The sequence below is a fragment of the Mustela nigripes genome, chromosome 12 (genome assembly GCF_022355385.1).
Source record: "Mustela nigripes isolate SB6536 chromosome 12, MUSNIG.SB6536, whole genome shotgun sequence".
In the NCBI taxonomy this organism is placed as follows: Eukaryota; Metazoa; Chordata; class Mammalia; order Carnivora; family Mustelidae; genus Mustela; species Mustela nigripes.
The window spans coordinates 5,660,418-5,684,343 of record NC_081568.1 but is presented as its reverse complement, the minus strand read 5'-3'; the positions used below and the strand labels follow the sequence as shown (position 1 = coordinate 5,684,343).

The 23,926-nt window shown below is 48.2% G+C and overlaps 1 protein-coding gene across 1 annotated transcript in view; it reads right to left on the bottom strand.

The window, feature by feature from the left end:
- The window catches only part of ADCY2 (adenylate cyclase 2), a 413,634-nt gene that overhangs the window by 50,025 nt on the left and 339,683 nt on the right, over positions 1 to 23,926 (bottom strand). The window contains exons 16-18 of the mRNA XM_059416859.1: positions 13,751 to 13,888; positions 9,278 to 9,397; positions 2,687 to 2,856 (exon numbers count right to left, since the gene is read on the bottom strand). Of these exons, the coding sequence (XP_059272842.1) occupies positions 2,687 to 2,856; positions 9,278 to 9,397; positions 13,751 to 13,888 (428 nt within the window). The remainder of the gene's footprint in view (positions 1 to 2,686; positions 2,857 to 9,277; positions 9,398 to 13,750; positions 13,889 to 23,926) is intronic.

Here is a 23,926-nt window from a genome sequence, read left to right as displayed (position 1 = left end):
ATGTATCCAACAGATGTTTATCGAACACCTCCTTACTTCCTGGATGGTAGGTGTGGTTACAGACCCCGTGGGTATCAGAGTGGTACCTGGTTTAGAACTGCTCTGTCCTCAATTTGAGACTATCTAGTATCGCATCGCAGAAAAGGAGACGGCAGACAACGCAGCCCAGGCCATCCACTGCAGGGACATTCTCTGTCTCTGCAGGGCGAGAAGGCTGCTAGGTCCTCAGCAGAAACTTGAGGTGGATCGGCTGGTGGTGCCTGGGGCCGACATGGGCGCCAGTCCAGAGGCCATGGTAGGCACCAAGGATACTCACTGCTGCAGCCAAGCGCACACTCCGGAAAGAAGACCAGGATAAGAACCAGGAAGCCAGGAGTAGAAACGGAGGGCAAGGATGCAAAGACCAGAAATAAGTCGAAAAGAGACAGGACCAAGCTCATCCTCAGTGACACAGATGAGCTCAGTCAGGAAGCGATATGCTGCTTGGCGCTCCTGGGAGCCCCTCCCTGAAGGGGGCCTCTGGCTGTGGGATTTAGGGATGTCCCATCTCAAGGCACTGACCCAAATCAAGGGGCTTTTGTTTTTCTAAGGATCCTAGCAGAAAGAGTTGTGTCAGCATCGACACGGGGCAAAGGATGGGGAAAGCCTTAGCAGGTGTTGGGTGGGAAAAATATCTTGACATTGACATTGAGTTCCAGAGTTCCATCAGACACACACTGAGGCTGGAGAAATCAGGAGGGAGGTGCAAACTCCTGCCCTGAAGAGTCTCTCATTTGGGTATTCAACGGACTTTGAGAAGATGTGTTAATTTCAAGGTGTTCTGTTTCTCTGCCAGTAATGGTCATCGTTCGGTGGAGGAATGCTTCTTCATCCTGGGGGTCCTGTGGCAGCTCACATAGGAAGTGGGTGTGGAAATGCCAGGACCTTGCTGAGAGGAGGAGGCTGGGGAGACAGGTGCACCCCTCCTCCTGGCAGGATGCTGGCTTCTGTGGGAGTGAAGGCAGGTCCCCGAGGCCTCTTGGGTCAGCCCTCTCGAGCTGTAAGTTTCTTAGAAAGACAAAACTAGGAGAAGACTCACAAAAGATCTTGGAGGAAATGAAAGGACTCTGAAAGTTAACACCCCTTTTCTTCTTCAACCAAGGAATGACTCTGCTGCTGCTCAGTTCTAAACAGAGATCGTGTGTCTGTCTCAGGTCCCCAGAAGTCATTCTCTCTCCACCAGAAACTCGCTGATCGAATTTCCTCTTTTTCTTTGGATGTGTAGCATAGTCAGGGGCTTCAAATTCAATAAAGGGAAATTCAGCAGCATCGTCGCTGTGCATAAAAATCAGTAACACGACATTTACGGAGGGACTGGATACAGGTTCTTTGTGTACAGCAGAGAAACAGTAAAGCGTGTTTGCTTGGTGAACTGGAGAATTCGCTGGGAAATTAACTCCTGATTTCATTCTCATCCTTCTACGGAATCATAAACTTTCCTTAATACCATTATGCAACTCCACTCCTCTCAGCTTGATTACAGATTATTAGGGCTTCCCGGTGTGGAGGATGATGGAAATTAAATTATGTGAGGAGAATGTGCTGCCGTGGTGTTTCTGAAAGTGCTCTTACTGGCACGGAACACGCACACAGTGAGGTTTTCACTGTACTTGACCCTGAGCCTCCAGTGGAAAAGTAAGTGGCCGTGCGTGGGGAACACAAGCCATCTGTTTGGAGCCACACATCTAGGGAAATATTTAAGGCATTTATTTTATGTTAAAAGAAATACAGATACTTTATGGAGGCTTATGCAACATGCTCATAGAAAAACCCCGAAGTGTGGTGGGTCCAGAAATAAACCTAGTGCATGATATAAAACGTTTTGCTATCAAGATGTGAGATGGAGAACATCATAAGGATTGCATTTTTTTCCAAGCAGAGGATAAATATTCACTGTAAGCTTGTGGAAGTAATTTGATGACAAGAAACCTTTTATAAAGCCGAGGAAGGGCTTGAGGACCCTTCCTCCAGTGTTCCTATCCTCAGGGCTGGCTGTGATCACAGTTGGATCTTCTCACCCCAGTCAGTCTCTTCACAGGAGAGAGAGTTTCCAGTTGATAAGACTCCCTCCACACAAGGGTTGTTTAGGAAATCTCCCAAAAGAAGTTCAATGCTGTAACTTGTGACTATATCCATTTACTTTTCTGGTATTTTCGTGTATGTTGATTCATTTGTTTTGAGCTGGGGCGTAGGTGGGCACTTGGCCCCAGGGGGCACACCTGGCAGTGTCTGGAGACATTCTTTGTTGTCATGACTTGGGGGGTGGTTGTGTTGGTGTCAAGAAGTAGGGACAGGGATCTGCTACACATCGTATAATGCCTAGGATGGCCCTCCATCGGCCATCACAACAGGAACTCATTCAGTCCGAAGTATGAACAATGCCAAGGAAGAGAAACCCAATGTTATACTTATCAACACAAATCACCTCTCTAAACTACTTCCTATCCCCTACATGTACATGATGAAACCAACTCTACGTAATCTAGAACGAAGACATACACCAGCTCCCCGCACCACAGTTTTAACGAAACCCGCACGCAATGATGACCGATCACAAGGGTGTTGCTCGTAGGTGTTGACTCAACACACACTCACGTTCTCAACGTCCTAGGAAAGAACCAAGAAGAAGGAAGAGGACGCAGGTTACCTCTCGAATAAGACCTGGCTGTAGTCGTCCAGGACGTGGGCGTGAGTGTGCAGAAGGATGATGTTGTAGGCCACCAACGCCACCATCATGATCAACATCTTCAGCTCGTAGTTGACCCTCAGGAAGACCGAGCAGGAAATCAGTCCCAGGATGCAGCTGTAGATGAAGTACTGGAACAGGGAGAGAGATCGGGGCGTTACTCCGGGTCTCTGCAGAGAAAGGCTTCAGTGAGCAGTAAAACTGGGGGTTACCACCAAGTTCACTCGGGCAGCTGATGAAAACGGCTGTGAAAGCAGATGCCCTTTTCTGTTTTCTGACCCAGCGGAAAATGCCCCAAAACTTCTGCCTTAGGAAGAACTACTCATTCCGTGTCTCGCTGACCCAGTGTAGCGTGTGCAGTAATTGTGCAGACTGCCGCCCGGAAACAATTTTTAACCATCTATATGTGAAGGCGTGTCCTTACAAGCAGACGTCCTTTACTTCTCGAAAATGAAAATACGACTCTGTACCCATTTATAGATTTAAAAAGTCATAGACCACAGAATCTCTTCTCGCCTCGCAATTCTTCATGTACTGAGAGGGTCGGAGTCATTACAGGTAGTTCAGTTAAAGCCACAAGCAAGCCCAGGCGTTTTATTACAAGAGAAACGGTGGGTCTACACCGGGAAGGATTTCACAAACTAACAAGGCTTTGGGCAGGGTGAGCCACGGATTCCCTGGAAGCAGACAGGCACCCCAGGGAGTGGGAAGAACCGGGTGGGAGGAGGAAAGCACACTCCATCCTGTGTGGCCCTGGGAAGCCGCGACTCACTCTTGACCACAGCGGACATCGTCGAGAAGGGACGGCCCTGAGCCATCCTCGCTTGGCTCGCTCATTCGTGGGGATTCTGTGGGCCAGGGACCTAACCTGGCTGTGACACGGTGTCTTCAGCTGTGACACTAGGGGAAGAATATCCTCCTTTTAAGTCACGGAACAGAGTGAGCAGAGCGTGGGGCCCAGAGCCCTGCCCGCCAGGAGGGACTTGCTCAATGAAAGGTCACCAGTCGCATGAAGCCTTTCTCTGCTGCACCAGTTTCTGTGGATGAGGGGTAGCTGCTGTCAGCATTCCAGAAGGGAAGCCACACGCAATAAAGTCTAATAATTTCAATAAAGCATAGACCCGACGGATGCTTGATAAACCCGGTCTTTAAAAGAAAGCCCGGCTTGTAAGGCACTCCATTTTCGTGCCGTTATATGGAGTAAACCATGCGCCAGCTGCTTATTTTTGTCACCTGCGCTCTTTTATTTCCCTGGCTAAGGCCACCCGCAGTGAGCCGTCTGGAAGGCTACTGCTATCAGCGCGTCCATCCTGGTCTGGGGAAGAAAGCAAGGCGAGGGGTGAGCCGCCCGGGGGGGACCAGGCCCTTCCTTCTCTGCGAGAGGCGCGCTCCGTGTCAGCACAGACCCCGCACTCGCGGGGACGGGCACCTTCATGTCAGCGAGACCAGCAATCCTCCTGGTCACCGGGCAACGGGTCACCCTTTCAGGGGTGAAGCTTCCGCAGTAAGACCGGGTTACCGGGTTACCGGTGACTGCACTGCAGGGGGCCCTGAGGGTTCTCAGCCTCCTTTTTTCGACCGGAGTTACCTCCCGGAGGCCAGTTCTCCCCAGGGCTGACGGCACTCACCCTGGAGCCGGGACGGGCAGGAGGACAGGAGGGGAAGACAGGGCTGGCCCAGCGGGAAGGCGGAATGAAGACACCGTGAGAGCAGGCAGCAACGGGGCCTCAGTCTCCCCCACAGCAGGAGGCGGGGGGGCGGGGTCTGTGCTCTGAAGCCAGTCCTTATTGCCACGGATTTCAGCCACTGTTACCTTTGCTAAATGGCTAAGGAGCCACCTCAGACGGCAGGCGTGGGGGTTTACGACAGGACACGCACCAGGCCTGGGGGCGACCAGAGCACCTGGGGAGGTCCCCTGGGGCAGGGAACGGGCGCAGCAGCCTGACAAGGAGGCTCGTCCCCACTGGATCCCCTGATACAGGCCTCGACTCCTCATGTCTTTTTTTAGTTCATTTTTCTGCTAACTCACTGTTATATTTTTCAAAAGTATCATTCCGTGACAGATTGGAGATAAAAAAAAAAAAAAAAAAAAAAGAAAGAAAGAAACAAAGAAAGAAACAAAATGAAAACAAGACCTTCCCCACGAGGAGTCTGAGGGCCCTGGTTTGCAACCTGGAGGTCTTCCAGGGAGTAATCTGGAGCATTCTAGAACTGCTCCCTAAAAGCCATGAAATTGCCTTGGGAGCTGGTGGGGGGTGGCGGGGAGGCTCCGTTTCCGACAGGATGCTGCTACGAAAATAACGCTGAAAACCATAGAAATGAACATTACCGACAAGGGCAGCCTAATGGAAGGAGCAGGATTGGGAGCCGCCGTGTGTATCTGCGCGTGAGGGCTGGCAGCGGGGGACGAGGGCTGTAGAGGTTTCCTTTCCCACCCGCCATGATATAGGTACCAATACCTACGCAAACATGCCTATGGTTTCACCTTTTAAAATTCACAGTCTTAGACTTTTACAAACGTTTTCACATTTCAGGAACACTTCCTAGAATATATACATTAATGGGAAGTAGCGTTTAGTCCATCCTTATTAAATAGCTTTCTGGAACAGTTGGAGGCCATGCACAAGGTGGTCTGGGACCAGATTCAAGTAGGCGTGCAGCCTGCAGACTGAGGGACGGGTGGACCAGGGGGACAGCTGAGAAGGCCAGGCCAGGGGTTCTGAAGATCAGCGTCTGCGCTGACAAGGCACCTGCCACGGGGCGCTCAGGTGGGCAAGAGTCCCGAGGGCAGGCTCCCAGACAGACTCCCTTAGGGTGGAAGGACTACTGAGCTATTTCTATATAATTCTGATATAATCGATGTATTAGTTAACGACTGTGTTATTTATTAACACTTAAAATTAACATTTAATATTCTTTTGGCTATTCGAGGTCTTTTCTGGTTCCATATAAATTTTAGGATTATTTGTTCCATTTCTTTGAAAAAGATGGATGGTACTTTGATAGGAATTGCATTAAATGGGTAGATTGCTTTACTCTTAATCTCACAAAACAAACTGAGGGTTGCTGGGGGGGAGGGGGGTTGGGAGAAGGGGGGTGGGTTATGGACATTGGGGAGGGTATGTGCTTTGGTGAGTGCTGTGAAATGTGTAAACCTGGCGATTCACAGACCTGTACCCCTGGGGATAAAAATATATGTTTATAAAAAAAATAAAAATAAAATAAAATTAACATTTAATTAAAAGTAATATTTCATTACGAAAATCAGTTGTTACTATTAGTTCATCTTAAGGAAATTAACATTCGTTAATATGGTCATTAACATGCTTGATAAAGCTGATCGATGAAGTCAACTTGCATTTTAATGCCAAAGAAACCACCGCTATTTTCCTGGGTAATTTCCTTAAGTCTCTTTTGGCCTCTGCTCTCCCCTGGAAAACGAGGATTGCACGAACAGCCGCCTCCCAGGGCAGATTTTCAGGTGAAGTAATACAATGTCCGACATGGTACAAACGGCCTACAGGGCAAAAATCCTCTGTGGCTGACTTTGTTGGGCATTCGAAAACGACCTTTCCTCCTTCTATAGGAACGATACATCTGACGCTAAAAGTCAGGGACTATACGGGGACGTCTGGTGGCTCAGCCAGTGAAGCCTCTGCCTTCAGCTCAGGTCATGATCTCGGGGTCCTGGGATCGAGCCCCACACGGAGCCCCCCATGGGTCTCCCCCTGCCCTTCCCCTGCTCCTGCATGTGTATTCTCTGTCTCTCTCAAATATAATCTTTAAAAAACAATTTAGGGAATATATGAAGGACATATATGAAAATAAGGATTTCCTATAATCTCCAACAACCAACTTGAGCCACTATTGATTATTTTGGGTTTATCTTTCTAGCCTTTTTGTGTGTGTGTGTGTGCGCTATTTATTACTGGTATTAGTATTTTAGAAAATTGGCAACTTATTTTGTTATGATTTTAAGTGATGCTTCTCAATAGTTGACTGTGACTATATATTTTTATGTCATTAAATATTTTGTAACATCTTTTGTAATGGCTGTGTATAACTAAATAGTAGAATTTATTTAAACAATTAAATTTATTCTAACTTTTAGGTTGTTGGCTTCCTTTTACTTTCTTGTTTGGTTTGATGTTACATAAACACTTGGATGAACACCTTTGTAGCTCAGTGTTTGCTCCTGTGAGATTAATTTTTGAAATTAGTATTGCAGGATAAAAAGTATGTCTATTTTTATGCTTTTTGGTGGCTCTTACAGATTAACATTACGAAGAGTCCTATCACTTTATTATTTTTTAAAGACTTTATTTATTTATTTGAGAGGGAGAGAGAGCAAGCAAGAGCACAAGAACAGGGGGAGGGAGAAGCAGATCCCCGCAGAGCAGGGAGCCTGACGTGGGGCTCGATCCCAGGACCCCAGGATCATGACCTGAGCCGAAGGCAGAGGCTTCACTGGCTGAGTCCCCAATGCGCCCTGAGTCCTATCACTGTATACTTCATATCCCACCACGTTGTCAGCCTCAGATGACCCGCATGATGGGGTTTGCAGAGAAATAATGTCCAAGTCGTGCACATCCACAAGGGCTTTCCTATGTTCCCGCCCATCTCTGGAGGCAGAAGCCACAGTTTCCAGCATGTTAATAATGCAGTTTCTGTGCAGACACTACTGGGGCACGTGGGGCTTCCTCGGCAAACCTCATCATAACGCTCTTTCTGAGGACTCACTACCGGGACAACGGGGGCTTGTGGACAAAGACAGACCTGGATGTTCAAGAGTCTATTGTGCTTTTTCTCAGAATCTTTTAAGATTGGGTAAATGTTACTTTTCCCCACCTTGGGCTTCTAACAATTTGCTTCTTTTGAAAATAAGATGTCACAGGGACTTACCTCAATGAGACTCAGAGAGATGAACTTAACGGCTTTTACTGATGCCAGCACAGTGGGCTGTTCCATCCGAAAACACTGGATGGATGGAGCCATATTTTAAAAAAATGGTTGGGGGCGCCTGAGTGGCTCAGTGGGTTAAAGCCTCTGCCTTTGGCTCAGGTCATGATCCCAGGGTTCTGGGATCGAGCCCCGAATCGGGCTCTCTGCTCAGCGGGGAGCCTGCTTCCCTCTCTCTCTGCCTGCCTCTCTGCCTACTTGTGATTTCTGTCAAATACATAAATAAAAATCTTAAAAAAAAATGCTTGGGGCAGTTATGCGCCCCTTTCTTATGAAAATGCACAGTCATTGTAAACCCTTGAAAATGCCCTGTGAACGCTGCCTGGGATGCTCTCTCCCTCCGTGGGCCTGTGTACCCCCATGTGCAAACCAGCGCCCCGCATTCAGGGAGGAAGGGCTGGACCGCAGTTCCTTTCTCCACAGAAGGCGGCTCCCAGTTGTCCACAGTGAGATCACAGCCAATAAACCTTTACCACGCATCCTGTCTCTCACTTTTCACATCGCTGAAACAGAAGGATGCCGTCTGACACTCACGGGGGCTTATGATAGTGCCTTAATGAGGACCAGGACCCCATGCACAAGGGACAGAGCTTAGGACAGCCTTAGGGACTGCGGTCAGCTTGCCTCTGAAGCCTTCTCAGAAACACACCAGACACCCCTGCTCTGTGCACCGAGCTGGGAGCTTCCTGGGGAACTGAAGACAGATGGGGAAAAGAATCAAAGCCAAATAACAAGGGAACAGCTCAGCGAAAGAACGAGGCAGGAAATCTTTGTCACCATAGCTAGTGGAGTTTAAAAAACTGGTGAGGAATTTTTACAGTGTACACACTTATTGAAATTACCAACTTCAATCCCCAAATGGTTCTTCCAGCACTTGGGGAACTGACGACGTGGGACAGAAACTAGATGTGAAGGATCTCAGCTACTTTAGATGATCATGAAGAACAGGAGGGGGTCAGCGCTTTTTGTTTTGTTTTTACATAAATGATTCATGAAACAAAGTTACTAAATAGCAAATAACTGATTCAACCCTTTTCACTTAAAAGACTGACATGATAGCAAGTTCTGAAATTGTGATCTTGGCCCTTCTGGACATCGGTTGAGGTGAGTCAGCCAGCAAGGATTCCTGGAGGATATGATCAGTGCGCGGTGTCTGCAGCCAAAGGAGGGGTGGAAATACGTGATGTGGGCCCCCCCCCCCCCCGTCATCAGTCAGGAAGCCGGCACCCGCCCCCTGGGTCAACGAGCAAAACCTCTACACAGTGAATCCAGAACGTCAGTGACTTATGCTCAAACGTGAAAGGCTGAGATACCCGGTGTCGCGCGCAGCCGTGGGAGAAGAGCAGCGAGACACCGGGGAGAGCCTGCCTGTGACACCGGCCGTCTGCAGGCGTCTCGCTCGTGTCGCCGGCCAGGGCTGCTCTGACCGAAGGCCTGAGGTTTGTAGCCGGACAGGACTTTCTCAGGTTATGGATCCCAAAGAGGACAAAGTGAAGTCCAGAGCCGATCGGAACCTGGAGGCCGTCACGTGGAATGGGCGAACCGCTTATAGGACAGCAGCAAAAGCAAGAATAACGAGCGAAATCTTCTTACCGGGAGGAAAAACAGATTTTGTGCCCGCAGAATCGCTGCCTGATTACTTAAGGTGGAAAGACTTGTGTTGGATGTATTGGCAGTTGGAGGAACTGCTTCCTCTGGGTCACTCAGGAAAAACTGCAAAGAAAATGTTTTTCAATGAATTAGTGCACAGGAGATTAAAGAGTTAGCAGATCGGCCTAAATTATTATTGGCCGTGTTCTTTCTGCCCGGTAAGCAGGATTATGTGGGCAGTCGGGTGCCTGTATTTCCAATGCTAATAGCTTCATCTTCTCCTGTTTGAAGCTTTGAGAATTTCTATTAAAGAAGCAAATAACTATTTATTGTTGTGCTCCACGCTTCTAGTGAATTCCAGGCCTACACGACTGATATTAACGAAAACACAAACACCTTTGTTAAATATCAGATTAAACATGTACAAAGCACAGGGCGGAGGGCTTGGTTGGGATCACTTCTGAGGTTGACAACACCCTGCATGGGGACATTCGGCTTAATACCCAGAAATCAGAGCCTTCGGATATTTTGTTTTTCGCAGTGTCGTCTCGCTTCAAACATCAGCTGGGTGCAGGGACTTTTTGATTGTAAGGAATTGTGTGGGCCAGAGGCTGTAACAGGCGTCAGTATTTGTGTGTGTCTGTGAGTGCTCGGCGGCGCGGGGTCACGAGGGTCAGAAGCGGGGATGGTGACCACGTGAGTAAGGACTGCGGGAGGGGGGTCCTGACTTGAAGGCAAAGTGATCCTGGGACAAGGCAGACGGTGAGCTCTGGTTAAGGTAAAGGCTCTCTCGTACAGGCGGTGGGATTTCAGGGCTGGAATCAACACGAGACACCAGCAACACATGTGGAGACCCGTGTGGAAGGGCCACACGCACGGCCACGGGTGGAGGGTGACGGCGGGCAGCCCCGGCCCTCACGTCTCGGCCCACACAGCCCCCATTTCTGAGTTCGAGAAGGTGACGGCCGTTGATACTAGACAAATGTTCGGGAGGGCTGCCTGCCTGCGGCCAGAAAACTTGAGGGTGAATGGAGGGGCTCCCCTGTTGGGGAGGGACTGTGCATCCCAGACAACAAGAACGTGGAAAACGTGCCCTGGGACATCAGTCAGACCCAGGAACACACACATCGGCAATCCCCGTGCACTGGGGTCTAGACCAGGCCCGTGGCTGGTTGGAGCATGGAGGGTACCAGGGCCTGGGCGAGCAGGCAGCGGGCAGTTAGTGGTTCACGGGCCGGAGTTTCTGTTTGGGATGATAAAAAGCTTCTGGGACTCGTCGTGGTGGGTGCTCAGCAGCGGGAATGGCCTCGGAGCCACTCAGCTGCCCACTGCAAGGCGACAGATCTTACTTTACGTGTACTCTACCCAAGACAAAACTAAGAAGCAGTACATGCAGAAAGATGAGAAAGAAAAGGAAAAAAGGAAAGCCTTTTTGCTTTATCCCAAAGAGAACACGTAAAAACCACAGGAGCTTTGCAAGGGGACCGGAGTGAGGCTATGACTTTCAAAGGAAACATTTTTTGGATGAAAAATTAGTTTCTTCCCAGGGACCTGAGCAGAACAGGCAGCTTTCCCCCAGCATGTGCACGTGCATGCGCGCACACACGCGTGCACACACACACACACACACACACACACAAGAGCTGCTCTTCTTTTAAAATGGGAGTCCAAGGTCTGGATCAGCCTCACTGGGCTAAAGAGGGCTACAAAATAGTGAAGCCACAACTTGGCAGCAGGGCTCCGTCAATTTGGAAATTGTGTTCTCAAAGGAAGGGCTGGTAAGTCTAAAAAGCTATGCTGAATTAAACAGAAACCTCGCCAGGATGGGGCTTGAAGCAGGCTTAGGAAAAAAGGCACAGAAATCATGCCGGCAGCATTTAACGGTACCCAGGTAAAGACCGGAGGGCACCTGTGTCCCAGAAAAACTAAGGGTCTTCTTGCCACAGAGTGGGCGGATGACCCTGGGCGTCCACTTTCTTGCACAGCACCCTCTGGTGCTCAGACTCTGAATGTTTCATCAGTGTGGCCCATGACAGGAGACCCTGTGTCCGTCTCCTGCCATCACAACTTAGGGGACAGCGGTCCGAGTAGCTGGAGGGCATGCCTCTGAAAATCTTCAGATGTGGCCAAAGACCCCACCTTGGTGAGAAAACCCTTCCCCTTCTGTGGTTAATAAGAAATGATAAGAAAGCTTTACAACCAGGGGTAGTGATTTCCTTTCCCTGCCTACTGTTGGCTTTCATACTGCTTTATGGTGTTGCTTTGAAATCGTAAATGCAAAAGGGTTGCTGATGGAGAAGACCTACTGATTTCACAGCACCGGCGATCAACAGAAATGATGGGCGGAAAAAGGTCATCTGCTTCCTCCTTGCCCATGGCTCGGCTGCGGGGGGGGTGGCGGTGAGGGGGGAGCAAAGCCTTATTTCATTCCTGTCTCGAGGGTCATCTATCATACTCCTGACCTGTGTCGCACAGACTTCTCTACCTCTGTTGGCAACAAATTCCTTTTGCCACGAGAAAGGAAAACAATGCTGGGAGATGTATTTCTGGTCCCGAGGATGCATTTTTTTCTCCAAAGGAAACAGTTTATATATATATATATATATATATATATATATATATAATAAATAAATATCTGCTGCTAAGTGCTCAGCTCCTCAACCATTTACAGACAGTGTCTGGCCCTCAGTCCCACTGAATATTCTCTCTGAAATGCAATCAGGTGTGCTTCCCATGTCGGTTCTATCTTAAAAAAAAATTGGTGATAAATCCTGGTTTTATCAGGCCAAGGGCACCCCCGCCCCTTCTCCAGGACCCCTAAAGAAGGACTGCTAGGCAGAGGGAAGTGGAAGAGGCTGTCCCAGCTCTGGCTTCCCGCCGGCAACAGCCTCACCGGAGTCTGCACGTGCATCCCAGAAGGAACACGCTCCACGGAGGAACGGCAGGACAGACGCCAAGAAAACACCCGAGGTCCCCCTCAGCCCAGGCCCGTCGCTACGTCCTAAAGCAAACACCTGCTCTTAATCGATCCCGGATGCTGCATGTCTCCTCCCCACCCCCCCGCCCCGGGAGCTCCTTCTCCCCGTCCCCTAGAAGACAGCGCAGCCGGCCCTGCCCTCCCCACTTGCCGCCTCTCCACACATCTGTTGCTGGCTGGGAGACTCACGGTGGCCTTACCCTGCTGCCTGCCGGTCTCCTGGACTTCACCGTGAACTCCCAGAGGCAGGGAACAGACTTTGGGTTCCAGCATCTAGCAATGCACCAGGCACATACTAATGCTCGATAGATCTTTTTTATGCCAAATGAAAGCTAAATGGCAAAAACTATGTGTTTATTATTTAATATATATATAGTCTACCTCCTCAACTTATTTCCTGCTTCTGGAAGGCAAGGACTGGACATGATGCTGTGTAGTTCAAACAACCAGTAAAACACCCAAAATATGAAGTATCTTCAGGCCTTACGGTCGATGGCGATAATGTCAGAATAATAATGATGACTGCCGGGTGCCCGGGTTGATTATGTGTCTCTTCTGAAGGACACGGCCCGAGTGGTAACACTGATCTAGTAAGAGACACCACTGGTTCAATACTCACAAGCCGCCTGGGGCTGTCCTAGACATGGGAGCCGGGGGAGTCAAAGAGACCATGACCAGACTTCGCCAGGACTCGGGGGCTCGCGGCAGGATTCCTGAGGCACACAGACTCTACCGGCTCCTCCAGGAATTCCTTCCATGTTTTTCCGCGACAGCTTTGCTCTGGTTAGTGTAACTAGCCTCTGATAACCGTAAACCCCCTCAAGATCTACGTTAGCAATGACCATCCCAGCACATGGCCCACGGTCTATAGCGGAAGGGTCTGGAGCCTAAGGTTTTACGAGACTCTAGTAAATAACCTTGTCTGAGCAGCAGCTAGCCCCTCTAGGTCCCGGAAGCCTTGCTTCCACATTCCTTAGGATTTATGCTCTCTCTAAGCCCCACTAACTAAAGAGTCTAGAATCAGTCACTCCTCCCAACCCCGGTGCAGCGCTTCCTGCCCATGGGTCCTGTCTCCGCGCTATGGTAAAGGCACCCTTTTGCCCCAAAGATGTCTCAAGAATTCTTTCTCCATCATTCGCTCCTGGTCTCAGTAGTGGAAATGGGGGCTGTGGAAGTTTAATGAACACCTCGAAAATCCCCAGCTGGAAAGGTGGGCAGCTAACGTTGGAGACCGGGCCTTTCAGACTCTAGAGCAGGATGCCCGTCCCACGGCACTCCCTGCATCTCGATGGTTCTGTTTCTTCGGTGATTCCCCTGCCGGCGTTCAGCATCGTCTCTGAGGCCAGCAGGGAGGTGAGAAGCTGCCGGTGCCACGGGTGGACGCTGAGTTGAAGAGGGGGTAACTCGTGTCACGGGGAGCTACGGCCGAGGTTGGAAAGTCCCACCATCTCGGGCACCAGAAGCCAAGAGGGTCGCGCCTGGCGGGCGCCCTGACTCACCATGTTGAACACGGCCATGGTCAGAATGATGGCCGTGGTGAGGACGGTGAGCGAGACGCGCGGCCAGGGCCGGTCCGCGATGATGCCCGACGACTTCAACAGCCACAGGAGAGAGGCCGAGGCTTTCTTGCTGCATTGCTGGGAGGAGACAGAAGAGGAAACACATTGCATGAAGTTTCTTCATGAGGCTTAAAACCACCTGAGGCCTCAGGATTCTTCACAGAGCAAAGGAGCAGGCTCTGCTCCGCCCTACCCCTGAGGCCTAGACCAGGTCACAAACCTTATTAAAATTATGTTGGCATCACTGTTACAAATGAAGAACAAATCAGTTAAATTTCTATGTTAAACATAGAACGACCTGAAATTACTATTATTTTTATTATTTTTAAAATCTCTGGTAAAGGAAAAATGTGTCAGTTAATTAAACCATCTGGGGGATGTGTTGGGTCTCAGATCACAGCGATGATAGAGCCGTTATCATCACTGAGTAGATCCATGCAGAAAACAGAGCGGCCTGGAAGCTCACCGTCAGAACACACGGGACCCCAAAGCAGACTGAAGTCCGTACGTACCTCCAGGACAACCCCTGCTGCCCCGGGGCAAGCGTCCTGCTGATGGCTTTACCTCACCCCACCCAGTCGGTGCTGCTTTCCACTTGGAGAGGCTCTTCTCCAAATTTTTAATTGTGTTAAAAAACACATAGCAGAACACTCTCCCTCTTCATTTTTTTTTAAAAGGATTTTTTATTTATTCATTTGAGAGACAGAGAGGGAGAGAGAGCACAAGCAGGGGAAGAACAGAGGGAGAAGGAGAAGCAGACCTCCGCCGCGCAGGGAGCCCGAAGCAGGACTCGATTCCAGGACGCCGGGATCATGACCTGAGCCGAAGGCAGACGCTTAACCGACTGAGCCCCCCAGGCGCCCCGCCATCTTCATTTGTAAGCGCACGGTCCGGTAGTGTTACCCGTATTCACATTTTTGTGCAGCATAGGTCTGCGATTTTTCGCCTCGCTCAACTGAAAGTCTAGACCATTAAAGAACTTCCCTCCCCCCTTCCCCTTCCCTCAGGCCACCACTGTCTTACTTCTGCCTCTAAGAGTCTGGCTACCCTGGGTCTCTAATAAACACGGAATCATGCGCTATGGGTGTTTTGTGACCGGCTTCTTTCCCTCAGGCGCATCTCGAGGCTCATTCATGCTGTCACATGTGATGAGATTTCCTTCTTTTCATAAGGTTGAATCATATTCTGTTCTATGTAAACACATTTTATTTACCCATTCGTCTGTGTGGCCTCTGGTTTGTGGCTCTTGCGAATAACGGGTTAGTGACCATGGACACTGGAGAAGGTCTTTGGGGATGAGAAAGGACTAAGGTATTTACAGGATAGCGATGTTCCCGCAGCATTTTCTGGGGCCCAGACTCTGCTCTGTGGGGTTTCAGGGCGTGAGGTCACTTCATCCTGAAGGCTGCCTTTCCAGAGAGGGGCTGCCATGATCTGGACCTTCATCCAGGTGTAGGGGAATAGAGGTGGGGAGAGTCCTGAGGGGTGGCTGACATGCGACCTGTGCCAGGCACTACTGTGCACAGTCACAGAGGTCCCCTGACACGGCAAGCGGGTACGTAAGACTTCTCTAGGGATCTACATTTTCACCTTCATGCGAAAGGCGCTGTGGCTGGATGGCTACGTGTCCTGAAAACACCAAAAAGAGGTTACGATTTCAAAAATTTTAAGAGAAGGCCAACATCCTCTCACTTTCTGACTTGTACTAAGTTAATATGATGGTAAAACAGGTGTAACATCCATAACCCCCAGCAGCAAATCCTCCCCAGCAAACAAGCAGCCCCTTTATTTCGCTCTCTCTTTTACATCTTTCTGTTTGATTCTCAAAAACATGTCGGCTTTAGTCTCAAAAATGGAAGCATCACAGTGTGTCACATGCTGATATGATGCGATTAAATGAGATTCTTTTTTTAGCAATCTTACTAATTATTTTTTTTTTTTTATTTAGAGTTAGCTTGAGGGGAGAGGGGCAGAGGCAAAGGGAGAGAGAGAGAAGTTCAAGCAGACTCCCTGCTGAGTGTGGAGTCCGATGAGGGACTTGATCCCAGCACGCTGAGATCATGACCTGAGGTGAAATCAAGAATCATGATGCCTAACTGACTGAGCCACCCCGGTGCCCTTACGTGAACTCCTACAACAAAGTTACAGGTTAGGACAGTAAGAACCAGCCCAGGGTCCCAGGATCAAACATCCACAGTTGAGCAAGTTAACTATCCTCCATGGTCTCAGCTTCCTCATCTCTAAAATGGGGCAATAATACTCCTCTCCTTGGTCTTGTAAGAGATTAAATGAGCCACGTCAGGCACTGGGTTGGGACTTAAAAGCCTTAGCTCTTGTTACATTTATGAAGAAAACATAATACTTCTCAGAGACATTTTAGGGACGAAAAATCTCCTCGCTTCCTATCAATATGAACAAAAACCCCTCATCTTCCCTCTTCTTCACTACAGTGTTTCCTCCAGGCAGCCTGCCTTCTCTCTTCATTCCTCTCGCCAACTAGAGGCCAAGGAGAGAAGTGTTCTAAACGTGAGACTGGGCACCGCTGGCCACAGGACAAGGAAATAGCCGGTGACGGGGACACGGGCCATGAACCACAATACAGAGAGAGGAGGAGGAGGTGAAGATGTTTGCGGAAGCTGAGGAGAAAAGAGACGTCGGAAGGGAGAGGAGACCATGGATTCTACTGCGGCTCTGGGCAAAAGCTCTGCTCGGATCCTGATGTGGTAATTTAGCTCACTTGATTCTACTTTGGGTTAAGCATTCGAGTAAAATCTCTGCTGGAAAAATAAGTTTACCAAAATTTGCATCATCCCAGTGAAACATCATAATGGTACCATCTCCCAGAATATTTGGGCATTTATTCAGAAGGTGCTTTTCAGATGAAAATGAGAGCCCGGGTTCGTTCCTCCATGTGATCTTTGGGTTAGCGACTGGCATCACTCCAGTCAAATCTGCGTCCTGTCCTGCCTTTCTTGACCACTAGGGGGTCTCGCCTTATGCACATGGCCTCCCAATCACAGTGAGCTGACTGTTGGTCTTCCAGAAACACACTCGGCTGTTAATGCCCCCGCATCCACTGATAGATGTGGAACTGGGACTAACTGCAGTAGCAGATGGAAAAGGAGAAAGAATATAAATTTATATGGAAACGCTACCCTGGGTTTGGTGCTGGGGACAGTGACCAGGGCAGCTGGCTAACAATGGTGTGGATGGAAGTCAATGTTCTTCATTCAGTACAGGCAGAAGATTCTCCTCAGAAAAATGAAATGTTCATATACTATGTTTGGATTAAAGGAAAAACAACAGGAAAAAAACATTTCCTCCCCCTTCATCCTTTCTATCCCTTACCCACACCCCCACCCCACTTTGAACCTCTTGCACTGGAAACAATGGGTAATCCGCATTCTAAAATTCTTCCTAATTCAACATGATCTTTATAGCATGGATTGCATTGGCAATTTCATTAGGATCCTTTTACTTTTCTTATTTCTTATTTTTATTTTTAGATAGAGAGAGAGCACACGTGTGCATGTGCGTGTGGGGGGGGCAGGAGAATGGGGGGGAGAGAGAGAATCTCAAGCAGGTTCCACACACAGTGTGAAGCCACATGTGGGGCTTCATCTCACAACCCTAAGATCATGACTTGAGCGGAAATCAAGAGTTGGACACTTAACAACTGACTGAGCCACCAGGAGCCCCGGTGTCCTTTTAAAAAATAAAATCAATTGCCCGAAAAGAAATAGATGTTGCTATTAATATTAATACAATGAAAAACATTTCAAAAAGCTGTAAATATAACGGGAAGTAATACATTTTTATTATTAGAAAAACAAAACTCATCTTAAAATCTTGCCTGAAAAAATGGTGACTTTTTCATATAAGCATGCATTTTTTGTGTATTTGCCTGAAGGAAAACCTACTTTGGCATTTTAATTCCTCAAGGACTGTCTTTTTGAATGGCAGCAAGCAGCTGTAGCATAATTACTTGTAACATTGTACATGTGCCACAGAGACTGCCACGTGTACTTCACTTCTTTAATTGTACTCGCTTTTCCTACAGAAAGGCTTCTTGATGTCAGTCAGTCCTATTTTACCAATCAACCTGTTTCTTTCATAAGCCAAGTGAACCACATTCCTCAGCCGTCCATCCACTGTGTGGCACTCACAGCCTGTCCACACTGTGCTATCTTTGATGATGCACTTGTCTCTGGGAACACGGAGAGCTGGCTGAGGATGGTGACCATATCACACCCCTCTTCATATTCCCCAAGTGGCACAGCGTGCAGCTAAGAGCAGGGACTCAACAGAGGTATGCTCAGTATGTTATCTTATCTTTCACTCAACAATCTTATCTTCATGTGTATCAGCCACTTATTCTTCAAAGAGAAATTTCTAGCAGTCAGAAACAAAGAAGGAGTTCACTGCTAGAGGGACTGAGACTGTGGGGTTGGCCTAGGAGTGTTCTAGAACTGGACACAAGCTGTAACACCTAAAGGGTGGGCTTCTGATGCCCACAGGAAAGAAGATGTTGTCTTGGGCTTGCAAAGGGCGAACAGCTGAGACCAAGAACCCTGAATAAAAGCAGAAGCTCGAGGGGTGGATATATTTTTTCAAATTAGTGTTTTCATTTACTTTGGGGAAGTACTCAATAGTGGAATTACTGGATCATATGAGCACTGAGTAATGTACAGAGCTGTTGAATCATTATATAGCACACCTAAAACTAATATAACACTGCATGTTAATTATACTTCAACAAAAACAAAACAAACAAACAAACAAATCCCAGAGGCCTCAGAAGACTGCTCCCTCTATGTAAACTAGTCTTAAACTTCTAATAAACTTAGATAAATTCTAACTCTAAATGTAGTGAGGAGTTTGACATCATATTATATACTTCATAATAGGAACCTCAAGTTGAGGGGTTATTCACTGGGTCAAAGACCAGAAAAAGCCCTTCGAGTTCCTGCTAGTGGTTGGAGGATAAGTCCCACCAAACATGACCTCAAAATAAAAAAGCAATTAGGAACCACATAGGACTATGGGCCATAAGAGGAAGAATCAACAGACACAACAGAAAGTAGAATTAGCACCACAGGACCTTCACGTATCATCCATCTTCAACAGCCTGCAAAATTATATTGAAGTAGTCAAGGATGGATTAGAGCACATAATGAATGACCCCTTAAGAGAAAATAACAGATGCATTTTTAAAAAGATCCACAGATTCTCAAGAGATGAAAACGTAGATATTGAAAAACTCAGTAGCTATGCTGGGAAGGGTAGGATAGCTCTGAGGAAATAGCCCATAGAACAGAAAGGGATGAAAAACATAAAAGGAATCTTGAGGCACAGAAGGCATAATGAAGATTCCAGACACTTGTAACGAAAGTTTGAGAAAAAGAGAAGAGAAGGACCAAGAAAGAAACAAAATACAAGGAACTACAGACCAGCTGCTTAGTGGACCTGGAGAAAAGCATGAGCTCCGTGACTGATGTGACATCCTGACTCCCAGACAGGAAAATGAAAGCAAACTTCTACCTCAGCACAAGGAAGCTATGGCCCATAACTGACAAGGAGAAAATCTACAAAACCACCAGAGAGAAGGCATATTGCCAGCCAAGAAACATCAATTAGCCTCTAGATCTCTCCTTGGAAAATATGGACTCATGTTTTCACAATATTAGAAAAATTATCACACGCAATTACTCAATGAAAAAAAACCCCAGACCACTGTTTAAATACAAAAGCTGAATACATTATGCACAGGGTCTCACTGAAAGGGTTATCCTTTGGGACTACGGAGACTGAGTCCTGGGAGAAGGAAGAAAGCTGAGACACTGACACGCAGTAAGAATGATGGCAACAAAGCATAACAAGAACAGTTTAAATTTGGAAAAACGTATCCAATACTCTTCATCTTTCTGGGCTCTTGTACAGCTTACTGACTCAGCTCTTACCTTCCCTTCTTCAGCATAACTCCAGAGTTTCTGATTTCAAGAATCTGATCATCTTATTCCATCTTCCATATTCGAGAATGAAATGGAAGACAGAATGATCAGATTTAGAGGACGGTATTCCTCCTCAACAAGGTGGAGATATTATTGAGCTCCACTGGTCGTGGGTACATCACACATTTGAAGTTAATGAGTAAAAAGAAAATAGTTCCTAGAGGGAATAAACAGAACAGGTAACTTGCGTGGGTCTAAGACAATACTGGAGAGGAAGAAAAAAAAAGTAACAGCAAAGAAGATACATGATGAATTAAAGAAAAAGTGAAGTAAGTCTAGTAGTAATTATAATACACGTAAATGTGTTATACTTGTCAGGTAAAAGAGAGAGACTGCTAGATCAGAGGAAATAACATGCAACTAGATGTTGTTTACCAGAGACACACCTAAAACCCACATACTGACAAGGACAGGCTGAATAAAAAGAAGGAAGGAGAGGACAGTGGGAAAATACAACAGAAAGCTGGCAGAATTGTATTGGCACTGGAGAAAATAGACTTCAAGGGAAAAACACTGCTGGGGCATAGAAAGCTTTTCTATCAGCCAGTGTGTGACCTACTTTCCTTCCACAGGACAGACTTGATGTTTGTGCTTTAATCTCTGCCGGGACCAGGGTCGGTGGGCGGGCACAGAATCTCTGCGACACAAAGCCCAAGATGACCACATTGAGAGAAAAATCTCTTCTGACGTGTGTCAGCATTTTCATGTACTGTGTCTGGCATCCTTGTTCTAAAAGACGCTCTGGGGGGTGGCTTTCTTGGTGTTATTTTTGGTTAGAGTCACTCTCTTGTATTTGTTGCTGAGATGTACGTCTATTCCGGTCATTTAGTGTTAAATCTGGCTGTCATCACGTACTTATTGCTAGTAGTATGATGACAAGTATTACTACTTTCATTGCTGACTTTACTGACAATGTAAAAGGGAATCTCTTATTTTACATTTTAGTTTCTACTTTGCTAAACTGAATTGTTTTGATTATCAAGTAAAATAATAGATTTTCTTATTTGTAGGGTTCTCCTAAATGTGAAAACATTTTGCAAAGTATTATTATGAGAGGGACTTTCTTACTAGAATAATTTAGTGTCTAAATTCACTCGTAAATTAAAATTTTCCGCCATCTTACCAAAAGTCTTTTAAGAAGAAGCTGTACTTTCCCCAGGATCCAGTTTTAAAACAAACTGGGCCAACAGCTGAATAATGTGTGTCAGGAAACTAGACCAGAGGGAAATACAAATGAGACTCTCTGTGAGGTGTCTTGACTTTCCAACGTGATTTTGACCAGTGGATGGCTTGGCCATCACTGCAAGGCATCCTCCGTGCCACGCATTCCCATGACCATGAACGTGGACATCCTAGCGCTGGGTGCTCACCTGCTGGTGACTCTCTCCACACACAGTCTGACGCCTTCCAAAACATTCCCCCTCCACGACTGCAAGTGGAAACTGCTGAAGCGGGCGGTGCCTCCAGAGCTGGACATCTCTCGTCCACAAAATGCGGGGCTGGATAAGGCCATCTCTGGGTTTCCTGTCTGCTCTCAAGGTTTGCCACTCAGAAATGCTAACCTCAGGAAGGTGCTGATGCCACAGTGCCTGCAGACATCTGACAAGGGAGGACGGGGAAGGGCCAGGATGCCGGCAGGCCAGGACCCTGGCAGCCTTGGCAGCAGGGATTGGCGACTGGGGCTGAACTCAGAGCCACGCGCTCGGAAGAAGTCAACCGGGGGGGGGGGGGGGGGGGGGGGGGGAGGATGAGGGCCAGACGTGTTCTGCACAGCAGTGCCGGCAGGCTGCCGCTGGTGCACCCCAACATTCCCTCTAGTGTCCCGAGGTGGGAATATTTATCTTGTATCTCAAGTGCCTGTAGCACTACAATGAACAAAACGGGGCTGCAGCGACCTCGTGAGCGCGCTTGCTCTTGAAAAGATCACAGGTGACAATACAAAAGGAAGCGCCACCGGCAGGCACGCGCGACGTGGGTGGTGACAACGGGGGGCTCTGCCCAGTTGGCTGAGCAAGGGCAGGAGACTAGTTCCAACCGAGGGGACAAGTCGAAGCAGACTGGAGTCAAGGAATAGTAGCATGTGTGAGATGGTGTGTCATCGTGGTGCGACGGGGGTCACCTGCTCACCAGCGCTGTCCGTGTCTGTCTGCCCTCAGGGCCTGGGCCCACGCCAGGGCATCTGAAGAGGATTCCTGTGCCACCAGGGTCACCTAACTGCCTCAGGGGTGGTGCTGGGGAGCAGGGGTGGTATGTGAGAGCAGGGGTGGCATTGGGGAGGCAGGCCTGGTGTTGGGGAGGCTGGGGTGGTATTGGGGATATACGGGTAGTGTTGGGGAGTAGGGGTGGTGTTGGGGAGGCAGGGGGGTGGTGGGGAGGCAGGGGAAGGGGCGTGCAGAGCAGATGAGTGGACTCGGTGGAGGGGACCTCATGAGATGACACGAGGCAGCAGTGTTTCCTCAGTGCATGCTTATGAAACACTTCTGTGGGCAGCATTCTGCTGGCTTCACTGGGGGACAGAAAGCCAGCGCAGGGAACAATTCTTGTCTCCGAAAACACACTCTGTGTATGGGGAAACAACAGTTACACTGAACCAAAAAAAAAAAAAAAAAAAGAGGGGGAGTCAATCACCTGTTACATAATCACGTGCTGAATTATACGGCACAGATCCTAAGCCCCATGGTGCTGGAGGGAGGGCCCATTGCAGGGGCTGGTGGGTTTCTGAGAAAGCTTCTAGAAGGAAGGCGGTTGCAGGGCCCACCCACAGGCTGAAGTGAGCAACATGGGCAGGGGGAGCTTCCAGGGAGCTGCTAGGGCAGGGAGGGCGGGGGAGTGGAGCGGGGGAGGGGCGCAGGGGGAGGCAGAGAAAGGCATAAAGGCGTGCGTGCGTGCTCCAGGCTTCTCAGCGCAGGAAATGTGGTAACAAATACATTTCCTGACTTTTTTCTCACACTGAACAACTATCTGTCTGATTTTTCTAGCAAAAAAAAAAAAACAAAAAAAAAAACAACAAAAAACCCTGCACTTGATCACTCTTATTTTTTGCCCATTTTACTGTGGGTCTCTCTCTCTCTCTCTCTCTCTCTTTTAAATCAAACCCAGCTGTACAATAATGACAAGTCAATGGCAGGCAGGTCCCCAGGGGGACAAAGGTAAAGCTCTTGGAGGAAAATTCTCCATCAGGCTTACCTTCTCTTGACCTCCTTTATCGAAGGATTTTACTTGAATATTAGCATGAATGTTGCCTCTGGCATTTAAGCTAACATATGTTAATGGGAGGATATGAAGGGTATTAATATTTCTGGGATATTAAATACACTTTCAGAAACTCAGTATTTAATCCAAAAATAAATGAAATCATAGGAACACGTCCTACATTTGGCAGGTTTTCAGGAGGCTAGGGGGTGAGCAGTTAGGATGTCAGGGTAGTTCTCCGTGATCACTAAGATTGTCGGTAACCCACGGCACTTTTGATTGAATTTGGAAGATAGACTAGAAAGCACACCGAAAGCCTTTTGACATTGGTTGTGCCTTAATTTCCTTGATGTTGGCAGTTATAAAAAAGTCCTTACAGAATCCTTTAAACAGTACAAAGAACCTCTTACGAGAATGAGAAGAATCCCTTGAATTTTACCTGGATTTCCTTTTGACCAGGGATTACAGCCAGTCGGTGGTGGGAGTGTGGAGAGACTCCTTCCCTAATCCTGCTAATTCAAGGTCAGGAACACAGGTCCTCAAGCCTAGGCTTCCAGACCACTTCCGCCAAACCTAGCCTTCTTTCGAGGAGGAGGCAGGCACCCGTTCACTCCCAGCACTGAAATTTTCCCAGAAGGTAACACAGAGTTACAGACTCCCTGGCATCTGGTGTGTGGGTATCAGGGTCTTAGGAAGCCCCTGGTTGGAGGAGGAACCAGGCACTGTGGGTGTGGGATCCTGATGGCCCCGAAGCACCAGAGGGTGGGCCGGGGAGAGACAAGGAGTGCTGAGGCTGGCTGGATTCCAGCCAGGCTGAGCCGAGAGACATCCCGCAAGAGCAGAAGCAGCCTCTCACATCCCGCAAGAGCAGAAGCAGCCTCTCACATCCCGCAAGAGCAGAAGCAGCCTCTCA